The sequence below is a fragment of the Mya arenaria genome, chromosome 3 (genome assembly GCF_026914265.1).
Source record: "Mya arenaria isolate MELC-2E11 chromosome 3, ASM2691426v1".
NCBI classification, from domain to species: Eukaryota; Metazoa; Mollusca; class Bivalvia; order Myida; family Myidae; genus Mya; species Mya arenaria.
In genome coordinates, this window is record NC_069124.1 from 39,255,134 (window position 1) to 39,278,651 (window position 23,518).

General features: G+C 34.4%; 1 protein-coding gene and 1 long non-coding RNA gene across 3 annotated transcripts in view; both read right to left on the bottom strand.

The window, feature by feature from the left end:
* Positions 1 to 5,052: 5,052 nt before the first annotated feature.
* LOC128226625 (uncharacterized) lies at positions 5,053 to 8,112 on the bottom strand. Its single transcript, XR_008259707.1, has 3 exons — positions 8,044 to 8,112; positions 5,651 to 5,765; positions 5,053 to 5,099 (listed from the first exon to the last, which is right to left on the bottom strand). It is a non-coding gene; the product is annotated as an uncharacterized LOC128226625 (long non-coding RNA).
* Positions 8,113 to 15,120: 7,008 nt separating this feature from the next.
* LOC128228033 (Bardet-Biedl syndrome 7 protein homolog) overlaps positions 15,121 to 23,518 on the bottom strand; it is a 47,906-nt gene continuing 39,508 nt past the window's right edge. For both annotated transcript variants that reach the window (XM_052939066.1, XM_052939067.1), the window contains exon 18: positions 15,121 to 15,954. In XM_052939066.1, the coding sequence (XP_052795026.1) occupies positions 15,821 to 15,954 (134 nt within the window). In that variant the 3' untranslated portion in view covers positions 15,121 to 15,820. The remainder of the gene's footprint in view (positions 15,955 to 23,518) is intronic.

Consider the following 23,518-nt stretch of genomic DNA (forward strand, 5'->3'; position numbering starts at 1 on the left):
AAATAATCAAGTTTAATTTTTCTACGCTAGTTTTCGTGTTTTTGTAAAGGGAAGTTACCGATGCGTAGAGTTTTTATACTGTATATAGATCGGTTTAGCGTGGGTTTCATAAATTCAATCAAAATGGCCGCTTCCGGTATAAACAATGGCTACCAGACAAATCGGCCCCTTACCAAATCGGCCCCTAGCTCAAACGGTTACTTTTTCGGCCCCTTACCAAATCGTCCCCATCCCGTAGACGTTTCGGCCCCTGATTACCGATTTTTTTTTATTTCTAAATATAAGTAAAAAAACATGTCATTTCATTTTTTTATTTTAATAGATAGAAGCTATATACATACATACATACAAAGGTATAGATAAAAATAGATTTAAAGAAAATATCTGTACACTTGAAAACATGCAAAGATTTATTCATGAGATATTTTTATAAAACGAAATAGAGTTGAAGAAAAAAAATTAAACTTCCTTTTTTTTTTTTAAATAATCTTTAAATATTATACATGTTGCTAATATTATGTATAATGACATGTCCATTGTCTAACATCAGTCTTGACCAAACACCTATCGCCCGCCGTAGATGGCAAAAAACATTTTTCAGGAACTCCTCGCAGGTGACATCATGCGAATCGTATGAGTCCCACTCATCCATGATCCTGGCGTCTAGAGCGGATACCTCATTTGAAGTTTCATCAAGGCACGATTCCGCAGTGGCGAACTGCGAAACATCTGAATTGATGGATAATGATTTATGAAAAGAACTAATATACAGTACATCTTCTTATTAACTACAATTTAATAATAAATAAACAAACACATGGTAAGACATAAGTTATACATTTTATGAATTTATATTTTAAATCAGGTAAGGATGAAAAAAAAAACTATTATTAATCTTATATTAAATACGTATGCAAAACCATACTGGCTGAAAAGGTGTTTTTAGACAGACGGTCTTATGGCGAATTGTCACATTCCACAGGGGTATCAGGCGTTGGAATTATGACACTTTGTGTCTACAAGCTTATAAATACGTGTACAAGGTTTGTTCCGACTTTCCCAACCGCTAATTCTCACACTTACAGAATAAAACCAATTATCTCTTCGCACCTCAAACAGAATATTATTATTTTATTACGGATATATTGTTTTACTCTTTTTAAAATGCATATTTGTTGTAGAATATCTGTAGAACTATCAAGTTGTCACTTGTTTGCAAGTCATATCTATAAAAACAAACATTATTTCCTAATTATGTATAGATAAAACACTAATTGTCAAAAACAATAATTTATAATTATTCTGGAGCAATAGTATACCACATACATAACAAATTAATGGTTGAAACGTAAAGGCATTTTTAAAAACCTTGCTTAATAACATAATGTTCTATTCTATCATAAGTTTGATAAAAAATATTGTGAGAATGTTATCGATATTAAGGTATAATATGAAAAGGTAATGATTTCGGTGATATACATACCGCAAGGTATATACAACACAAAAGAAACAAGAATATGTACATCGCGTATGTCCTAAGGATCTACAGAATTATGTTTAAACACTACCGTTTTTGATACAATAAACATAACAAAGAAACATAGCAAAAAAATTATACTAGGGAATCACAAGTCAGACACGCGTGTAATCAGGAATGATTGCAAAATAAAAATCAAAGCGCTGAAAGCGCTGCAAGACTGTCGGTGACGTAACTGAAGCAAGCAAACACTACCGCAAAGTTCTTTCAAATGAAACGTGATCAAATGAATTCATACAAATGATGAACACTCTTTAAGGTAGATGAAGAAGGATAAATGTGATTATAATAAGCTCAAATATATTGGCCCTACTTAATCATGTTTCCAATGGCCTACAAGATTCTTAATTCAAATTTCCTAATTTTGAACCGCTTTAAATTAGTTAAATGCATATTCATTATGTTAAAATTGCTTCAATTTATGACGTCGCTTATAACAGTTTCAGTAAGCAATTACATTCCTTCATTTCATTAAAATAAATATATCAACCTGCCCTAAAATTTTAACCTAAGTTCCATAGTCAATCAGGGGCCATTATGTGAATAAAATATGATATGGAGTTATCTTACCTAATTATGTGATGGCACTGACATTGGACTTATTAGTGAAAATCCCAACTTGTTCTAAAACTTTAACCTGCCCTAAACCTTTAACCTAAGTCAATCAGGGGCTATAACTTGTATTGAGGATAATACAGAGTTATGTAACCTCATTGTGTGATGGTCCTGAACAAATGTGTCAAGTATTAAGTTAAATGAACGAATGGTAGAGAAGTTATTAATAAATATCCCAACCTGCCCTAAAACTTTAACCTAAGTTTGATAGTCAATCAGGGGCCATAACTTGTATAAAGGAGTTATCTATTCCCATTATATTATTATTATTATTATTATTATTATCATTATATACCATATTTCTATAGCACTCTTTTCATACATAAAGTATGTTCAAAAGTGCTTTACAATGTAATATAAAACAATAGACAAACTAAAATGCTTATAACAATATTAAAGCTAGTCAATTAAAACAAAGTGTTTATGCATAGTACATATGTACAAAATTAATATAATATAAAATGTTTGAAATAACTATAAAATAATAGAATAATAATTTCAGAGTTAGTGAAAACCAATAAAATTTAAAGATAAAGTAACAACAAGCAGTTAAATCCCGAATAGATCCATGCACTCGTCCATAATACTGTATAAAATAGTGGGTTTTCAGAGCCTTCTTAAAACTTTGCAAGGTGTTACAGTCTCTGATGTCAGTTGGGAGGGTATTCCATAACTTAGCTGATGCTGACTGGAAACTTCTGTCACCATAACGCGCCGTCCGACATTTAGGCACAACTAACGTCAGTGACTTATTTTTCGACCTCAGATTTCTGGATGCTCTGTATATTTCTAACATGTCCACAATGTACGCAGGCGATTGGTCATGGAGCGCTTTAAATGTGTGTGTTAGAATTTTGTACTCTACTCTGCATTGCACAGGGAGCCAATGTAGTTCCTGTAGCATGGCCCTGAACAACTGTGTGAGGTATTAAGTCAATTGAATGAAGGGTATTGGACTTATAAGTGAAAATCCCAACTTGCCCTAAAACTTGAACCGGACACCGACACCAGAGCGAATAGTATAGCCCACCTTATTCTTAAAATAGTCGAGCTAAAAAACACAAATGTGATAATATATTTATAACATGTGTTTTCTCTTCAAAAACAGTGAAACAAGGTTATGACATCACCACAAAATATATGTATCACTTTATCGAAAATACTTAAGGCTTGCTATTTCATCGATGTTATGAATCAAGACTCATTTTCCTTTTTTTAGCCAAAATAACCTTGACATTGATCTTACCTACACTACACACAATATGTATAACTTTAACAAATACTCTTTTATTATGTTCAAATATTCAAGAATAATTTAGGTTACTGATCATACAACTTGTATTTCTATATTCTTGACCAGTGGTTGTGTACAATTTTGATCAGATTCAACATACCGGTCAGGTTGCGAGAAAAACAAATTGCCTTGTGTTGACTTGATGTATTGTCAACTAAAGCATTGAGGCAGGTTGTTTCGTTAAGAATCAATTGGTCTTTTCACGCTTGCAATGACAAGTTTTCCATTTTCAAACTTTCCTCTAGCGTTTATAGGGAAGAGCACTGTGAGGTAGAAGTGAAGTGCAGGATCGTCACCGATTGTTTTCAGTTCAGGTATTGTGATGAGGAGTAACTCAACTGTTGAAGATCAAGTTGGAACAGTTTCCGCATTTCATACCTACTGCTGCATTTGATAACAACCTCAGCTGTGCAAAAGTAGGCCACTTGTGTAAGGGACTGGCTCTAACATAGAGGACATTTGTCAAGGTCCATTAACTTGTTGCCACACTCAAAAGATATGAAAGGAGTGTGTTATGATATCATGATAAGTGAATGTAGCACTGAAGACCTGGCCCTGATTTCTCGAAACTTCTTAAGCCCCTTATAACAGGATTAAGCTAAGCTCACTTTTTTTGGTTTTCAATAATTTGCGTAATGTTAACTTCTTTAAATGTTTTTACCCTTGAGATGGGAATTATAATCATGATTATCAGAATAAACAATTATTCATTTATCAAAATTCTCTTTAAGTATGTATTTTGGCTAGTTGAAATTAGCTACTTAAGCCTGTTAAGCTTAAGAAGTTTTGAGAAATTTGGGCCAGATAACATGAAACACGAGAAATAAAATAACTCTAAACATTAAACTGAGGTGAATTTGTTAGGTTTCAAGGTTGATTTCATAAGCTTTATTCGAAATGTGAATTGACAGGTAATTTGCAATTTGATGTCAATTCTGAATCAGGTTAAATACAAATCAAACATTGATGCATGAATTGCAGAATAATAATTAAGATTAAGTATTTATATACAAGTAATGATTTCATTCCTTTATTCAGCTATTGAGTTAAGCAATTTTGTTAGAAAAAGTGAAAAAATGTTATTAATTTTTAGGAAGGCTTGTTTATAGGTCATGTATTTTCTATTTTGTGCGAAATAAATATCAAAATGATGTCTAAAAAAAGATTATATTGTGAAATAATGTAAGCTTGTAGAGTTATTTTTTTTTAAACATTATATGAAATTGTGAATAATTGTAAATACATTCAATTATTTATTGAAATGCATTGAAACATCCATATGTTTTTGTTTTATTAAAGGTTGAATGTTAATACCAAAAGCAATGCTATTTAAAGTTGCAGTTAAAAACTTAGCAAAATATTTGCCTAGCTTTAGTTGTGTTACATAACAACATAAAATGCAGAAGGTTTGGGATTTCATTTTTAATATGAATGCTGGCTATTGTTCTGAAACCATAAAGTTAACAGGAAACTAAGAAAGAGAACAAACCTGGTTTTGGGCAGCGGGGCAGCACTGATATTTGTGGACTGAAGATAACTCATTTCTTGGAACTCCTCAGTCCTGGCCCATTATTGTTGGTGGCCATTTTTTGCAGTTTTCATCTTGAAGATGAAGCCCTTTGTGTTCAATATTTACAACTCTTGTGGTAGAAACTGGAATGTAGGATGATAAATATACATTTTATTGAGACAGAATCCCGTAATTGAGACACAATCCTGTAAAACATGTTTATTATTTTAAACTAATGCACCAGTCAATTGTAACCACGACCCCAAAGGTCCGGGGGTATACCGGGGATAGCCGGGGAAATGGACCATGTTTTTAACTTTCAGGTGGCCCTGCATTGCCGGGTGAATGGAATGGTTATGTCTCGCTTTAAATATAGCAGGGAATGGGCCTTACCTAGGGCCCCTGGGGTGCGGGGGCATTTGGCGAGATTAAACAATCTGTTCATCCCCGCAGGACGTGATTTTAGCCAAGATTGGCTGGACCTATGGTCAGGGTCCTCGCTATTCTCCTGACCGGGGGGGGGGGCGTGGTTTCAATTGACTGATGCATTAGTCTAAAATAATAACTGGTGCATAATGAAAACGATGCAAAATTGAATTACTACGAAAAAAATCACCTTAAACTCGTTACATACAGACTGACATGCAAACTTTGCGCATGCATTACGAAGAAGGGCTTGAAATATCATCCCTACCATTATGACTCATTCAGTTAGACACGTTAATGTCCAAATCGAACGTTTTTGTTGCGGTATTTCACTTCGAATCACCCTCTCGCAATTTTGACCTTGACCGCACACTCGCCTATATCTGAAATGCAAGAAGCGTTTTCATTGGACGGCTATCATTTCTGGTTTTAATGACGCAATTTGGAAAAGCCTTCAAATGTTGTCCAAAATGAAAGTAGGAATACCGCAAAAAAACCGTGCTACTGTTTAAATCGAAAGACACGAAACCTGCTTTTAAAATGATAAATATAAAATAACAATAGTTTTTCAGTTCACTACGTAAAAAGAAAATGAAAATACCTTCCCCAACCGCCAGCGTGTTGACCTCGATATCCCTAGTGTACTGGACGCTTGCATCTGACCCGTACGTGTCATAACCGGGTAATCAGATAATAGACTGGTTTACCGATTTTCTAAGATTATTGTAAGATACATTCTGCGCATTCGTGGTTTATTCCTTTATGTAAAAATATTTAAATAAAAAACAGAAGTTTTCTCAACAACTGTGCATTTATGATATTTTTTCTCTAAAAGAGTTATTTAAAAAAATCTCTGGTTTTAATTTGCCTTATATTTTCAAAGCTTCACATATTAGAAGATTACCAATCTTCTATTGCAAAATCGAACAGGAACCAGTCTAATGGCGAACTGCTTCGGAATTATCCGAGAGCGGACGGTAAGAAACGGCGCATGCGCGATCAAAACAATGAAAACGCCGCATGCGCAAGCCCATTGCACCAGGGACACCATTCGGAACTCCTCGGCCATTTTATCGAAAACAACCTCGGATGTATGCAGGTACATCAGTTGAAGTAGTTCGTAAAATTTTGAATTATATCATAAATTAAATGTAGTGTTTTAGAGTTGTATTTATTGATCTAAGTCGAAATTGATTGCCATTGAATTGTATTATTGCAAACATAATTAAGAATCCCATGAGTTAAGTCACAAAGTTTAACTGCTAAATAAAATTACTACGCGATCTACTTGCAGCGGACTTAAACGTACCACTTTTCGAGTATGTAAACCGTCCAAATACATCCGAGGTTGTTTTTGAAAAAAATGGCCGAGGAGTTCCGAATGCAGGGACACTTCTAAAACAATCAATATATGCGCCGGGCGATGCGCCCGCGCAATAATGTTATTTTATATAAATTCCGTAACCAAAAAGTAATATCAAGCAAATAATTATGAGTTTGACGGTTTTTTCTTCCTTTCATTCTGTTAAAACATAACAATATATACATGAAGGGCACCTGCAAGGCTGCAGTTCACAATTTTACAACAATCGGAACATTTCGGCCATCAATTGTAACAACTCGCCATCTTTGGTAAGCTTCGAGATCCGTCAATCCCTGTTGGATACTGGCTGAGGTGTTCAGATTGTTCGGCCAAGGCCGAGTTGTTACGATTGTATTATCTCGAAGCTTGTCGGAGGTGGCCGAATTATTATGATTGGGTCAAGTTGTTCCACTTGGCATAATTGTTGTCTGTGTCAGTCAACTTTCCTTTTAATGGTAAAATATGAATATAAATCTTTACTTTATTATCCATTTCAACCATAAAATACTTCACTTAATACAATTTCAATATTTTTCAAACAACCCCGCTTTTTGCACAAAACCGTTTAGACGTTAGGGATTGGAAGAATCCCGTATAACACGTCTACTATTTCAGACTTATGTACATGTAGCTAAAGATCTTCAGCGAACACGTTATATATTACCTTTTTGGATGTGTTCGCTGAAGAGAACGCCGTATCCAAACCCTACCAGAATTCGTGACATTTTTATGTCACGCTGTTATTTCACTTGTATGCATTGTACAGACAAAATAGCTGTATCCTTAGGTTAATGAAGTAAAATGTAGTTCACAAACTCATTTTCAAAACCAAAAAATGCTTTAAAGATAGTTGATTTAGCATTTTAATACATCCTATTACAAGCATTCCTTATCTAGGTCATAGTTGTGTTCAAATTTAATCACGTAACACCAAGATTTTCAGAAAATACCCATGTGACCTAGTGTTTATTTTGCTGTTATTTTTTCTATTTCGAATAATTAATAAATAACTGATAACAAATTTGGAATAAATAAATTGTTTTTACTTATCAAAAGGTATTTACAGCCTTACTGCAATTGGATTCAACTAAATGAACAATATGAACCGATGCTATAAATAGAATCCATCGACGTCATCATGGTGATGTGATTGCATTGCATCATCACACTCAGTTGATTCTGGTTGACTTTACTATGGGGGGGGGGGGGGGGTACGCCATAACTTTAATGTGTTGTAAACATCAAAAAAATAAATATCAACATTAAAGTTATGGAAGCCAGAACTAATGTACATGTACCTTCGTGTCCGAAATCGATCACTTCCTGGCAGCATTTCTGGATTGTCTCCATCTAAATTTAACATTTTTAGACGCATACATTGATGCCATTTTTGCTTCGATTGATGTTAAAGCAATAGCACTAAATACAGGTCCGTTATTTTGTAGAAGAACGTGTTCGAAGTAACATTCAATTTCATTTCCGCATAATCGCCGCAATATTGTGTATGACTTTAAAAACTACACCCTATAGTCCAAAATAACAATAGGCATACCGTTGACACACTGTGAGAGGTATAATCCAAATAATTTACGCAAACAAATACAATAGTTCGATTGCTGCTGAAAAAAATCATTTGAAACATAAAAGCTATTTCACAAAATATTACATGACATGAACTCTTTAACCGCGTATGATTTATTTCTTAAAAGCTTTCATTCATAAAATAAGTTCTTTGCCGGGGTTTGCCGGGTCAGTCTTGAATGCCGGGATATGTGTGACGTCACACGGGGTGCAAACATGTGGTGTAGCTTACTATTGGATGTAGGGTAAAATGACTTCGTATGTAAATGCTATACTTTCATTATTTTTCATTATTTTGTTCAATAAAACTCACCAAATTGCAACGGTACAACTATACTAAGAGTAACACGCAATGTTTGTCATAAAAAAAGGCAATAACGCGTTAAATACACATAAGCAGGTACTTGACGCCCCACATTCACGTAAGTAGTTCTGTTGCTACGCAGGTGGTGTGTATTAATATATTCATGTTCAATATGTCGTGTCAGGCGACTAGTCGCGTTTCTGAAATACCGCTCTCTAAAGACTGTCGGCTTGCAGCCGACAGTCTAACCACGAAAGCCAGTCCAGTGTCAATGACAACAGCTTTGATATACCTTTGGCGGTACGTGCATTTTAATCTAAATTACGTAAGTTATGGGAGTACTTAGGGGTAAACATAGCCATACCTGGATAGTGTTATACATTTATATACGTTTTTTTTTGTGTCTATAAAACATATTACTTCTACCTACCTGTATCGCAGACTCGATGCTGCCAACGGTCTCACAACCTTATCTCACTCAATACAAAATCCGAATCAGACATTACAATTTTTAACAAAATTCCATTACACAATAAAATAAAAGTAGAACAACAACGCGTTAATGATGTCCAATACACGAAAATTTAACAGTAGCACAGCAACACGTTTAAAACAAATATTTTAGGAACGATTTAATATATATACTTACGGTGTTTATATTACTCAAATCTTCTTTAATCAACTGTAAATAACATTAAAAAAATAAAGACTATTATTCATTCACACGTCTTTGAATGTCTTTTTCACACCCATAACACTTACCGTTTGCCTTGTAAAGAACGCATGGTTCAAAGACACATTTTCTTTGAAGTCTTTAATGATCAATTAATAATTAACAGTTATAACAAATAAACTTTCTTAGATTTTCTAACATTTTATATTAAAAATCAGGGTTAATAGTTATTTAGATTTTAATTATATTTTTTATATCAGTCATATCAATGTTTTTTCATGCATATTTGTAAATTTAAAGATGTTATTTACAACTTATTTACAGATCTCATTTACATTTATAAGACGACCTACAATGTTTTTCTTTATACTCAAGATAAGAAAAAAAATAAAATTAAGGAGCCGAAATGTCTCTGTTGAAATCACTAAGGGGCCGAAACGTCTCGAGTCATTTTAATTAACGGGACGAAATGGCAGGGCCGAAACGTCTTAGGGGCCGATTTGGTAGTAGGCCGATTTGTCTTGCTCCCTAAACAATGTGGCTCGAAGTTTGGAAATTAAATCTTATTTTTGACAATAAATATGTTTTGAGCATGCTTGAAGTCATTGTTGATCGTCTCATGCACTTAAGGATCATTATTTAAAGCAATCATTATGAAATAAAGTATGTATCTGAGACCGGTAGCGATTATATTGTGTAATTAGTGACTCGTTTTGAATGGAAATCGGAATGATCAACTTATAGTCTAAAATAATAGACGTGTTATACGGGATTCTTCCAATCCCTAAGGATTTGCCATATCAAAAATCTAAAAAAAATCCGTCAACGTACAATTATTTGGACTAGATCAACTTAGTACCATTTTATACAAGTCATAATACAAGGGACCAACATCATACCTCGTTACGACGATGCTGAAGATGTCACAGGTCAACTTAACTGGAACATGAGTCATTGTTTGGTCCAAAGCTCATTTTTGATCAAATTCTGACAAAGCAACAGTTTTTGAACACACATCTTTTCACAAAAAGCGATATAAACACTGGTCTGGATATACCTCAACATAAGTAAGCCTAAATTTATCACCTTATATTTTGTTTTTATTTGCAACATAATCCGGGATTGTAATGCACTTGTCAATTGTAACCACTGCCCCGCCCACCCCTCGCCCTTGTTCCAGGGGTATACCAGGGACAGCAGAGGCATATTAAAAATAGTCGGGAATGGGCCTCATATAGGTATTCGGGGTTGCGGGGCCATTTGGCAGGGATTTTACCAGCAGTGTGTCCCTGCAGGTCGGGTATTTTACCCGGGTTTTGAGAGACCGGAAGTCAAAGTCCCCGCTATTCTGGACTTGGGGGGGGGGCATATACAATTGGCTGGTGCATAAAAACATCTAAATAACTAAAATAAGTACTCTGAAAAATACCCTTGTTCTTTTTGTTTCAATAAGCACATGTCATTGCATTTCCTGTGATAATAAAAACAAAATTTAGTCTTATGTTATATGGAGTCTGATGTTTGATGATGCCAGTGTGTAAGTGATCATTTTTTACAAATCCAAAATCAATCCTAAGTTATGTCTAAATACAGTTGCATATTATGTTAAACTGATTCAGGTAGATTTATATAAGTCGTTTCAAACTTTACTAAAAGCAGGGTTATTTATTATTATGAATGATCGTCTTATTAAAGTATGTTTTAATTATAAAAGAAATTAGATTTATCCATATAATGTTTGTACTAAACACGGATGAATAAATAGTTTTCCGACATTTTCCCAATGTCCATTAGAGGCTCAGTTCAAGATGGCATTAAAATGGCTTTAAGGGCAATTATTTTGAACAATCTCAAATTCTTATTTATATTGAATATAAGGAAAAATATATTTTTCGCTCTTCGCTCGCTTCAGTTTTTATGAAAACTGACAAAAAAATTTTTTTTTTTTTTATCCGTCGCTCGCTCCAATTTTTTTTGGCAAAAATCCGAGGAACTAAACATTAATTTGGAGTGGCCTAAATGTGAACAAGTATGCTTGGGATTGAACACTAAGAAAAACATATTTCAATGAAATTAAATGAAGCACAAAATATACAAAAATTGAAACTTTTTAGACTTTCAAAACTTTAACATACTAAATACGGTTACATAAAATGATGAATACATTTGTAGGATTTGATATCCCACTAAATGTAACCGTCGGCTTCGTTCATTCTAAACTTTCTCTCAGTGATAAGGAATAAATTTTATTCACTGCAGTTGTTTTCTAACTTTATGAAAATAAGAACAATGGAAACAATGCATTTACTGTTGATCAGTGCAGATTGTGGGAGGTCATGGTTGATTTCACTGAACCACCAATAAGCCCTGCCGAAATTGGATTCTAATTGGTCAGTCAGGTGTTTTTGGTAGCCATGATTAGTATGAATCTTAATTTTAACCATCATTTATGAACGTTTACCAAATCATTGAATATTGAAATAACAAGCGAAATGTTATTTTGAATGATGAAAGCCATGAAATATGTGAAGTATTAAAAAAGAGACCATTTTCCAGCTTGTGTAAGTATCGAGAAAACTATTAAGTAAACTTATTTATTGTTTATCTGGAAAATGTTGAAATCTCATGTTTAGGCTTGATTGCTATGTTATTGCAATATGTTTTATTCATTGCAATATTTATGTAAAACATTTTTATGTTGACTTAAGTTTGTAGATAAAAATTAATGGTATTGGTGATATGAGAATGATCTCGTTAGTCTTTAAAATCCCTTTTGGTATTGTGAGGATTTTGCTCCAGTCTTGATCAGTTTAGCTTTTGGAGATTTTCAAAGTAACTGCAAAACAAGTCCAGCTGCCTAAAAAGACTATGTCAAACCCTGACCAGATAAAATTTCTAGTGTTTTCAAATTACCACCTTGGCAATGGTTTTATCATAACATAGGATATTAATGCTAGTGATTTTAAAGAAAATGCTAGTGTTTTTGTATTCGGAATGATATATCATAAGTGGCACTAAATTGAACATAATTTATAGTTCTCATTGATAAAACGCATAGCCCCAAGACTTGGGCCAAGTACATGTTGATCTAAGATTTAAGGCTTGGATGGAGTCAGGTCAAGAAAATTGCATGTAACATTGTCAATACATTGTACTTTCCAACGCAAAAACTGTTTGTTTATTCAAGTATATAATGCAATCCCCACACCAAGGAAATGCAGTATTAAACGTGTATATGTGTAAGTACGCTTGCATGCAGGTGCCGGTGCTTTGGTTCACCGACCAGACATGTGTCAAGCTTGTTGTGTCATGTGTATAAATGTACGCTTGCATGCAGGTGCCAGTGCTCTGGTTCACTGGCCTGCCATGTGTCAAGCTAGTTTCCGTGTCAGTCCCAAGACTTGCATGTGGCAGAAAATCGCGTGGTGTTTTTCTGCCCATTCAAAACATGTGTCAAGTCAGGGACGTCTGTTTGTTTTACTGTACGTGTATGCATGGCGAAAAAAAATCACTTTCGATACACATAAGTTGTTCAACTGGCGCCGGGATTTTACGTCACAAGCCACATGACCATTTACGCCACTCTGATGATCTCTTTTCTATATATATGTATATTGCCATGCTATGGACAATCACATTGCTGGTGTTGTTTCGTTTTGTTACATAATAAACAATAAGTTATTGTATGGTTTGTCTGATTTATTCAAATCCATTTAATAATAAAAATTATTTACATATGGAAATAATTTCATTTATTAAGACGGAATAAATTGTTTTCTGTTTATATCTACGATTTCTCGGAAATACTTCCTAGATACGGGTAAACACACGTGGTTGCCCGGAAATCAACATGCGGAACGCTCCGGTCATCCGATTACTTGACCACGTGACTAGCCCATCACGTTCTTTTCTCGCTAACCTTCGAAGGAGTAACACATGGGAAAAGTACCGAAAAAATATTATTTACCCACCCACCACACCCGATTAAAATCTTAATATAATATGAATAATAGTATGGAACATCATATTGTGTACATGTTAATCATTCATAATGCCGTTTCATTCAAAATGCTGCTGGTTAGTTCTTTATAATTGCAGTTTTCGGCAGCTTGCGTTCTGAGAGACAGTACATCACTCGTAGCAACATCAGCAAGCAAGCCATGCCTAATATGTCCTTATAATGTCATATGGCACTCGGTGGTGTGTTATATTTGTTAAATAGATGTTGTGAAATCATTGTTTATCTCCATCGACATTTCCGAGATTGCAATGCCAATTATCAGATGAATTGCATTAAATATTCATAACTAATTATATATTTTAAAAAATATAACAGTATCTTAATACTAGTTTTAAATACAGAACTTCAACTATTCCAAATATGCCCATGTTGAGTGCATTATTATACAGCGTATTGGCTCAGCCTCCACGCTTTGGCTCCAGCTCCCTGTCTTTTGGCTCCAGCTCAACCCAGAAAAGGAGTATAAACATGCTTATTCCGGTAAACAGGCGGTCATTTTTATTCCCGACAAAATAAAAGCACTCGGTAATACTGGTTTTATCTTAAATGTATGCTTCTTGAGTCAAAATCGGCTAAATATTGATGAAAATGTTCTACTTTCGTTTGTAAACATGCATGTGTTTGATGGGAGAACCGGTTTTATAACGCCATAAACAATATGTTTACAAAATAACCGAAATACGTGTGAAGATTAAACATATTTATATGGCACTGCATCCCCCGATTTCTCAAATAAGCCCTCATAATAGTGATATTAGATAAAATAACGAGTCATACTTATGTTTTATGATGATATCCGTTCATTTGCTCTCGCTCGGAAGTGACATTGGCTCTTTTTTATACACAGCTCCTAAAAGAGCTGGAGCCACTGTTTCACAGCCGTGCGGTAGCCACGGCAGCCCCGTTTGCCCGAAACGTATTGCGTCGTGGGATTTTGGCCATTTTTGTCTCCATAAACAAGTTTTGTTAGGTTGTGCTAAGTTTCCTCACGTTTTATCGAGGTAACCGTGACAAGCCGTAGGGGCGAAAAAGTGGTTCGTCCAAGGCGCACTAAGGTCCGGGCGCGGTCTACCAGGGATGCATGAACGTTGCGTCCCGGTCCGATACGTTCTGATAGGATCCCTCACGTTGTTCACGTCTTCATCCAGGTCTGATGCGTTTTCCACGTTTTGTCAAGGCCTCCTATGCATCGAACGCGAACACCACAGAGCTTTGGATTACGTTTGTGTCCACGGTATAAAGAAAATCCCCCAAGCAACAGCAATAACTGTATCAGAATACTTAGTAAACATGAATTCCCAAGGTGAAGAAGATTTTGTGTTTTCACCGCAAATGAAACGTAACGAAACGGCTATCATCCACCCTAGCTTGCCGTGAAAACCGTGACAAAATGAAGCACAACGTGACAAAGCTGGAAAGGAACTTCAGATGCCGGGTATTACATATGATTCCCGCCCCCCTACGAACGATTTATAAGTTGTGTAATGGCCTATTACGTACTGTCACGAACTGTCACGTACTGTCACGTGTCATTGCGTTTACCCCGTTTTACTACGACCTACTAAGTTTCTCATCCACACCGTGGCTGCCGTGGCAATTTTTTTCACAGTTTAAAATTCTGGCCCGGCATGCACGGCAATAACGGTCTGTCACGTTTGCATATCTCGTTCCCCAGCGCTGTCTCACGTTTATCCCGTTTTCTCCACGGTGGTCTGAAACGGGGCTGCCGTGGCCACCAGGAACATAGTGTAAACGTAGCCTAACAAGTTCCCACTGCATTACAATACTGTTTTTCATTCAATGATTTATTCTTGCATCACAGTGTAATCACAATACAACATATATTTCAATATAATGTAATTTAAAGACCTAACTTAAACCTTTTACACAAAGTTAATATTAATAAATAGGTTAGTAGGAAAAATGAATAAACCACAATTTGTTGAACATATTGAAAACTAGTAGATATAATGGTAATGAAATCTTTGAAATATATATATTTTTTTATACAGTGTTGTTAATGATAACATACATTTACGTTAATGTTTATTATCACATTAACAGTAACATCTTACATAAGAGCTTGGGAAGTATTCTCATATAAAATAAATAGGTATGGTAAATAATTATCTTGACCATTCTTTTAAATAATGACAATTCACTCACAACAAAATATTTCCTATGAATTAAGCACTTATAACAAGGACAGAAACTCAAGAAGTACAAGTAAATGTGGATATCATGTTACACTAGAAATAAGTTTTTGAACAGGCTAAGATATTATAATCGAGTAAGTTTGTAATGTTTATTGTTGATGTTTTTTCAAAGTTTTTCCCAAATTTGTATACCATTTACTTACATGTAAACAGAGAGCAAATACAAAACAACTGTAGCATAAGACTTCCAGATAAGACTATGTCATTATTTAGTCTTCCACTATTTCTAGCCTCAAAGAAAGTTTGTTCAAATTCACATCAGAGTGTCCTTTTTCTTTCCCTAGTTCTGCTCAAAGAACTGTACAAGGGTCTGCAGATCATAGTTGTCAAGGACCTCCAGCAGAGCTGGCACACGTCCTTTCATGTTCTGACCCTTGAACTTGAACTTGTCAATAAACAGGTCTGTGATCATTCCTGAAATGGTGATATTTGGTTTCTAAAGTATTTTTAGATGGAAATTCTTTATCTTACAAAATTTTGTTGTATGCATGTTGATCTAACAATATTTTGTTGAACACATGTTGATCTTACGATATTTTGTTGTATGCATGCTGATATTATGATATTTTGTTGTACGCATGCTGATCTTACGATATTTTGTTGTCACATGCTGATATTACGATACTTTGTTGTACGCATGCTGATCTTACGATACTTTGTTGTAAGCATGCTGATATTACGATACTTTGTTGTATGCATGCTGATATTACGATACTTTGTTTTACGCATGCTGATCTTACGATATTTTGTTGTATGCATGCTGATATTACGATACTTTGTTGTACGCATGCTGATATTACGATATTTTGTTGTATGCATGCTGATATTCCGATACTTTGTTGTATGCATGCTGATATTCCGATACATTGTTGTACGCATGCTGATATTACGATACTTTGTTGTAGGCATGCTGATATTACGATACTTTGTTGTATGCATGCTGATATTACGATACTTTGTTGTATGCATGCTGATATTACGATACTTTGTTGTATGCATGCTGATATTACGATACTTTGTTGTATGCATGCTGATATTACGATACTTTGTTGTACGCATGCTGATATTACGATACTTTGTTGTACGCATGCTGATATTACGATACTTTGTTGTACGCATGCTGATATTACGATACTTTGTTGTACGCATGCTGATATTACGATACTTTGTTGTACGCATGTTGATCTTACGATACTTTGTTGTATGCATGTTGATCTTAAAGGGGCTGTCTCACATATGATAAAATAGTGAAAAAAAAAGAAAATTGTCGAAAACTGACATAAACTTGGCATCGATGTGTACAATGCATTGAAACTTACTAACTGAAGTACCACATAGTTTACAATTTATTTAAGTTTAGCAGTTATTTCGTATTTTTCCAATAAAAAAAGATTACTGGGTATGTCTACCAGGTAGAATTCATTCCTTATGCGTGATTGGCTAGTCGGTGTTATCACGTGATATTACCGAGGTAGGTGTATATAGCTTATTTATGTCACCCGATGAGAATAAGTCTTTGTAGCTCAGTGAGTAAGACGTTGGACTATAATTTTGGCGACGTGGGTTTCGAACCCGGTCTCCGACACAATTTTTTTTTACATTTTGGTACTTTTTTACAATTATGATATCAAAGCGTAACATTCTATTAGATAATTGTTCTGAGATTCGTTACAGAAAAAAACTTTTTTTGGTGCCAATCTGTGACACAGTCCCTTTAAGATACTTTGTTGTACGCATGCTGATCTTACGATATGTTGTTGTGCGCATGCTGATCTTACAATACTTTGTTGTAAGCATGTTGATCTTACGATATTTTGTTATACGTTGATTGATCTTACTATATATTGTTGTACGCATGTTGATCTTACAATATATTGTTGTACGCATGTTGACCTTATGATAATTTGTTGCATGCATGTTGAAATTACGCTATTTTGTTGTATGCATGTTGATCTTACGATATTTTGTTGTATGCATGTTGATCTTAAGATATTTTATCTTACGATATTTTGTTGTACGTTTGGTGATCTTAAGATAGATAGTTATTTGCATGTTGATAATACGATATTTTGTTGTACGCATGTCGATCTTATGATATTTCCTTGTACGCATGTGGATCTTATGATATTTCATTATACACATGTCAATTTTAAGTTATTTTGGTGTACACATGTGGATCTTAGATATCTGGTTGTTTACATGTCGTTCTTAGGATATTTTGTTGTTTGCATGTTGTTCTTATGATATTGAGTTGTACACATGTTGATCTTATTATACCCCCGACAAACGAAGTTAGAAGGGGGTATATTGGAGACACCCTGTGGTCGGTCAGTCGGTCGGTCGGTCGGTCCGTTGCAATTTACCTTGTCAGGAGCATAACTTAAAAACTACTCGATGGAATTGGATTAAACTTCATACAATGGTAGAGCATAATGAGAGGAAGTGCAGTGTACAATAACCATAACTCTATTCTTGCTTATTACTGAGTTATTGCCCTTTGTTACTTTTTTTGTCCGGAGTATAACTTGAAAAGTACTGGATGGAATTCATTGGAACTTCATACAATGGTAAAGCACAATGAGAGGAAGTGCAGTGTTCAAGAACCATAACTCTACTTCAGCTAATTACTGAGTTATTGCCCTTTATTTGTTTTTTGCTGTCAATTTTTTTTTCCAGACATTAACTTGCAAACTACTAGATGGAATTTATTGAAACTTCATACAATGGTAAAGCACAATGAGAGGAAGTGCAGTGCACAAGAACCATAACTCTATTTTAGCTAATTACAGAGTTATGGCCATTAATACTTTTTCTTGTCCGGAGCATAACTTGAAAACTATTGGATGGAATATATAAAGCTTCATACAGTGATAGATCATAATGAGTGGAAGTGCATTATACAGGAACCGCGATTCTAATTCAGCTAATTACAAAGTTACTGCCCTTTGTTACTTTTTCTTGTCCGGAGCATAACTTGAAAACTATTGGATGGAATTTAATAAAACATCATACAGTGATAGATTATAATGAGAGGAAGTGCAGCGTACAAGAACCGCAATTCTATTTCAGAAAATTACAGAGTTATTGCCCTTTGTTACTTTTTTCCTGTCGGGAGCATAACTTGAAAAAAAGTAACTTAACTCATTTATAGATGATCATAGGCAATCGTATATTCTGTGCTTTAGAACAACAAATATATCAGTATTAACATCTCAGTATTAGCATCACTGATATTGTTTAAAGCCTTTTTTCTATCTTTTAAAAACATAATCAAAAAATGAATAACTGACGATAGTCCCTAAAATAAAGTTGTCATTTATAGGTTGGCTTTCCTAACAGTTGACTGCAATTTCATATCAGGGTGGCGCTCGGGGGTATTAATCACCTTCAGTGATAGCTCTAATTTACTTTGTTGTACGCATGTTGATCTTATGATATTGGGTAGTACACATGTTGATCTTATTTACTTTGTTGTACACATGTCGATCTTACGATACTTTGTCATACGCTTACTGATCTTACGATACTTTGTTGTATGCATTTTGATCTTATTTAATTTGTTGTATGCATGTTGATCTTTTGATATTGCGTAGTACACATGTTGATCTTATTTACTTAGTTGTACGCATGTTGAACTTATGATACTTTGTTGTACACATGCTGATCTTATGCTATTTTGTTATATGCATGCTTACCTTATGCTATTTTGTTGAATGCATGTTGATTTTACGATATTTTGTTATACGTTAGTTGACCTTACGATATTATGTTGTACGGATGTTGATCTTACAATATATTGTTGTACGCATGTTGATCTTATGATAATTTGTTGTATGCATGTTGATATTACGCTATTTTGTTGTATGCATGTTGATCTTACGATATTTTATCTTACAGTATTTTGTTGTACACTTGTTGATCTCACAGTATTTTGTTGTACGCATGTTGATCTTACGATATTTTGTTGTCACATGCAGATATAACGATACTTTGTTGTAGGCATGCTGATCTTACGATATTTTGTTGTAAGCTTGTTGATCTTACGATATGTTGTTGTACGCATGCTGATCTTACCATACTTTGTTGTAAGCATGTTGATCTTACGATATTTTGTTATAGGTTGGTTGACCTTACGATATTTTGTTGTACGGATGTTGATTTTACAATATATTGTTGTAAGCATGTTGATCTTATGATAATTTGTTGTATGCATGTTGATATTACGCTATTTTGTTGTATGCATGTTGATCTTATGATATTTTATTTAACAGTATTTTGTTGTACACTTGTTGATCTCACAGTATTGTGTTGTACGCATGTTGATCTTACGGTATGTTGTTGTACGCATGCTGATATTACGATATTTTGTTGTATGCATGCTGATCTTACGATACTTTGTTGTATGCATGCTGATATTACGATACTTTGTTGTACGCATGTTGATCTTACGATACTTTGTTGTATGCATGCTGATATTACGATACTTTGTTGTCACATGCTGATATTACCATACTTTGTTGTACGCATGCTGATCTTACGATATTTTGTTGTATGCATGCTGATCTTACGATACTTTGTTGTACGCATGCTGATCTTACAATATTTTGTTGTACGCATGCTGATCTACGATATTTTGTTGTACGCATGCTGATATTATGATATTTTGTTGTACGCATGCTGATCTTACGATATTTTGTTGTATGCATGCTGATCTTATGATACTTTGTTGTATGCATGCTGATATTACGATACTTTGTAGTACGATACTTTGTAGTATGCATGCTGATCTTACCATACTTTGTTGTACGCATGCTGATATTACGATACTTTGTTGTACGCATGCTGATCTTACGATACTTTGTTGTATGCATGCTGATCTTACGATACTTTGTTGTACACATGCTGATCTTACGATATTTTGTTGTACGCATGCTGATCTTACGATATTTTGTTGTACGCATGCTGATATTACGATATTTTGTTGTACGCATGCTGATCTTACGATATTTTGTTGTATGCATGCTGATCTTACGATACTTTGTTGTACGCATGCTGATCTTACAATATTTTGTTGTACGCATGCTGATCTTACGATATTTTGTTGTACGCATGCTGATATTATGATATTTTGTTGTACGCATGCTGATCTTACGATATTTTGTTGTATGCATGCTGATCTTATGATACTTTGTTGTATGCATGCTGATATTAGGATACTTTGTAGTACGCTACTTTGTAGTACGCATGCTGATCTTACCATACTTTGTTGTACGCATGCTGATATTACGATACTTTGTTGTACGCATGCTGATCTTACGATACTTTGTTGTACGCATGCTGATCTTACGATACTTTGTTGTACGCATGCTGATCTTACGATACTTTGTTGTACGCATGCTGATATTACGATATTTTGTTGTACGCATGCTGATATTACGATATTTTGTTGTACGCATGCTGATCTTACGATATTTTGTTGTACGCATGCTGATCTTACGATACTTTGTTGTATGCATGCTGATATTACGATACTTTGTAGTACGCATGCTGATCATACGATACTTTGTTGTATGCATGCTGATATTACGATACTTTGTTGTACGCATGCTGATCTTACGATACTTTGTTGTATGCATGCTGATATTACGATACTTTGTTGTACGCATGTTGATCTTACGATACTTTGTTGTATGCATGCTGATATAACGATACTTTGTTGTATGCATGCTGATCTTACGATACTTTGTTGTATGCATGCTGATATTACGATACTTTGTTGTATGCATGCTGATATTACGATACTTTGTTGTAGGCATGCTGATCTTACCATATTTTGTTGTTTGCATGTTGATCTTAAGATACTTTGTTGTACACATGCTGATCTTACGGTATTTTGTTGTACGCTTGTTGATCTTACGATATGTTGTTGCACGCATGCTGATCTTACGATATTTTGTTGTATGCATGCTGATCTTATGATACTTTGTTGTATGCATGCTGATATTACGATACTTTGTAGTACGATACTTTGTAGAACGCATGCTGATCTTACCATACTTTGTTGTACGCATGCTGATATTACGATACTTTGTTGTACGCATGCTGATCTTACGATACTTTGTTGTATGCATGCTGATCTTACGATACTTTGTTGTACGCATGCTGATCTTACGATATTTTGTTGTACGCATGCTGATCTTACGATATTTTGTTGTACGCATGCTGATATTACGATATTTTGTTGTACGCATGCTGATCTTACGATATTTTGTTGTACGCATGCTGATCTTACGATACTTTGTTGTATGCATGCTGATATTACGATACTTTGTAGTACGCATGCTGATCTTACGATACTTTGTTGTATGCATGCTGATATTACGATACTTTGTTGTACGCATGCTGATCTTACGATATTTTGTTGTATGCATGCTGATATTACGATACTTTGTTGTACGCATGTTGATCTTACGATACTTTGTTGTATGCATGCTGATCTTATGATACTTTGTTGTATGCATGCTGATCTTACGATACTTTGTTGTACGCATGTTGATCTTACGATACTTTGTTGTATGCATGCTGATATTACGATACTTTGTTGTATGCATGCTGATCTTACGATACTTTGTTGTATGCATGCTGATATTACGATACTTTGTTGTATGCATGTTGATCTTACGATACTTTGTTGTACACATGCTGATCTTACGGTATTTTGTTGTACGCTTGTTGATTTTACGATATGTTGTTGCACGCATGCTGATCTTACAATACTTTGTTGTAAGCATGTTGATCTTACGATATTTTATTATACGTTGGTTGACCTTACGATATTTTGTTGTACGCATGTTGATCTTACAATATATTGTTTGAAGTATGTTGATCTTATGATAATTTGTTTTATGCATGTTGATATTACGTAATTTTGTTGTATGCATGTTGATCTTACGATATTTTCTTGTATGCATGTTGATCTTAAGATATTTTATCTTACAATATTTTGTTGTACGTTTGCTGATTTTATGATAGTTTGTTGTTTGCATGTTGATCTTATGATATTTCATTTTACACACATGTCGATCTTACGTTATTTAGGTGTACACATGTCGATCTTGGATATTTGGTTGTTTACATGTCGTTCTTTGGATATTTTGTTTTAAGCATGTTGTTCTTACGATATTTCGTTGTACACATGTCGATCATACGATATTTTCTTGTATGCATGTTGATCTTAAGATATTTTATCTTACAATATTTTGTTGTACGTTTGCTGATTTTATGATAGTTTGTTGTTTGCATGTTGATCTTATGATATTTCATTTTACACACATGTCGATCTTACGTTATTTAGGTGTACACATGTCGATCTTGGATATTTGGTTGTTTACATGTCGTTCTTAGAATATTTTGTTTTAAGCATGTTGTTCTTACGATATTTCGTTGTACACATGTCGATCATACGATATTTTGTTGTGAGCATGTTTATCTGACCATATTTGGTTGTACGCATGTTGATCACAATATTTTGTTGTTTGCATGTTGTTCTTATGATATTGCGTTGTACACATGTTGATGTTATTTACTTTGTTGTACGCATGTTGATCTTATGATATTGGGTAGAACACATGTCGATCTTACGATACTTTGTCGTACGCTTAACTGATCTTACGATACTTTTTTGTATACTTGTTGATCTTATTAACTTTGTTGTACGCATCTTATTCTTATGATATTGCGTAGTACACAATAACAACAGTGCAAGAACGCAATATCTGCTTCTTCTTCTATATGTAGTTATTGAGTTATTGCACTAAGGTGACATCATGTTAATTTTATTTACTTTGTTGTATCCATGATGATCTTACGATACTTTGTTGTATGCATGTTGATCTAACGATACTTTGTTGTACTCATGTTGATTTAATTTACTTTGTTGTATGCATGTTGATCTTATTTACTTTGTTGTACACATGTT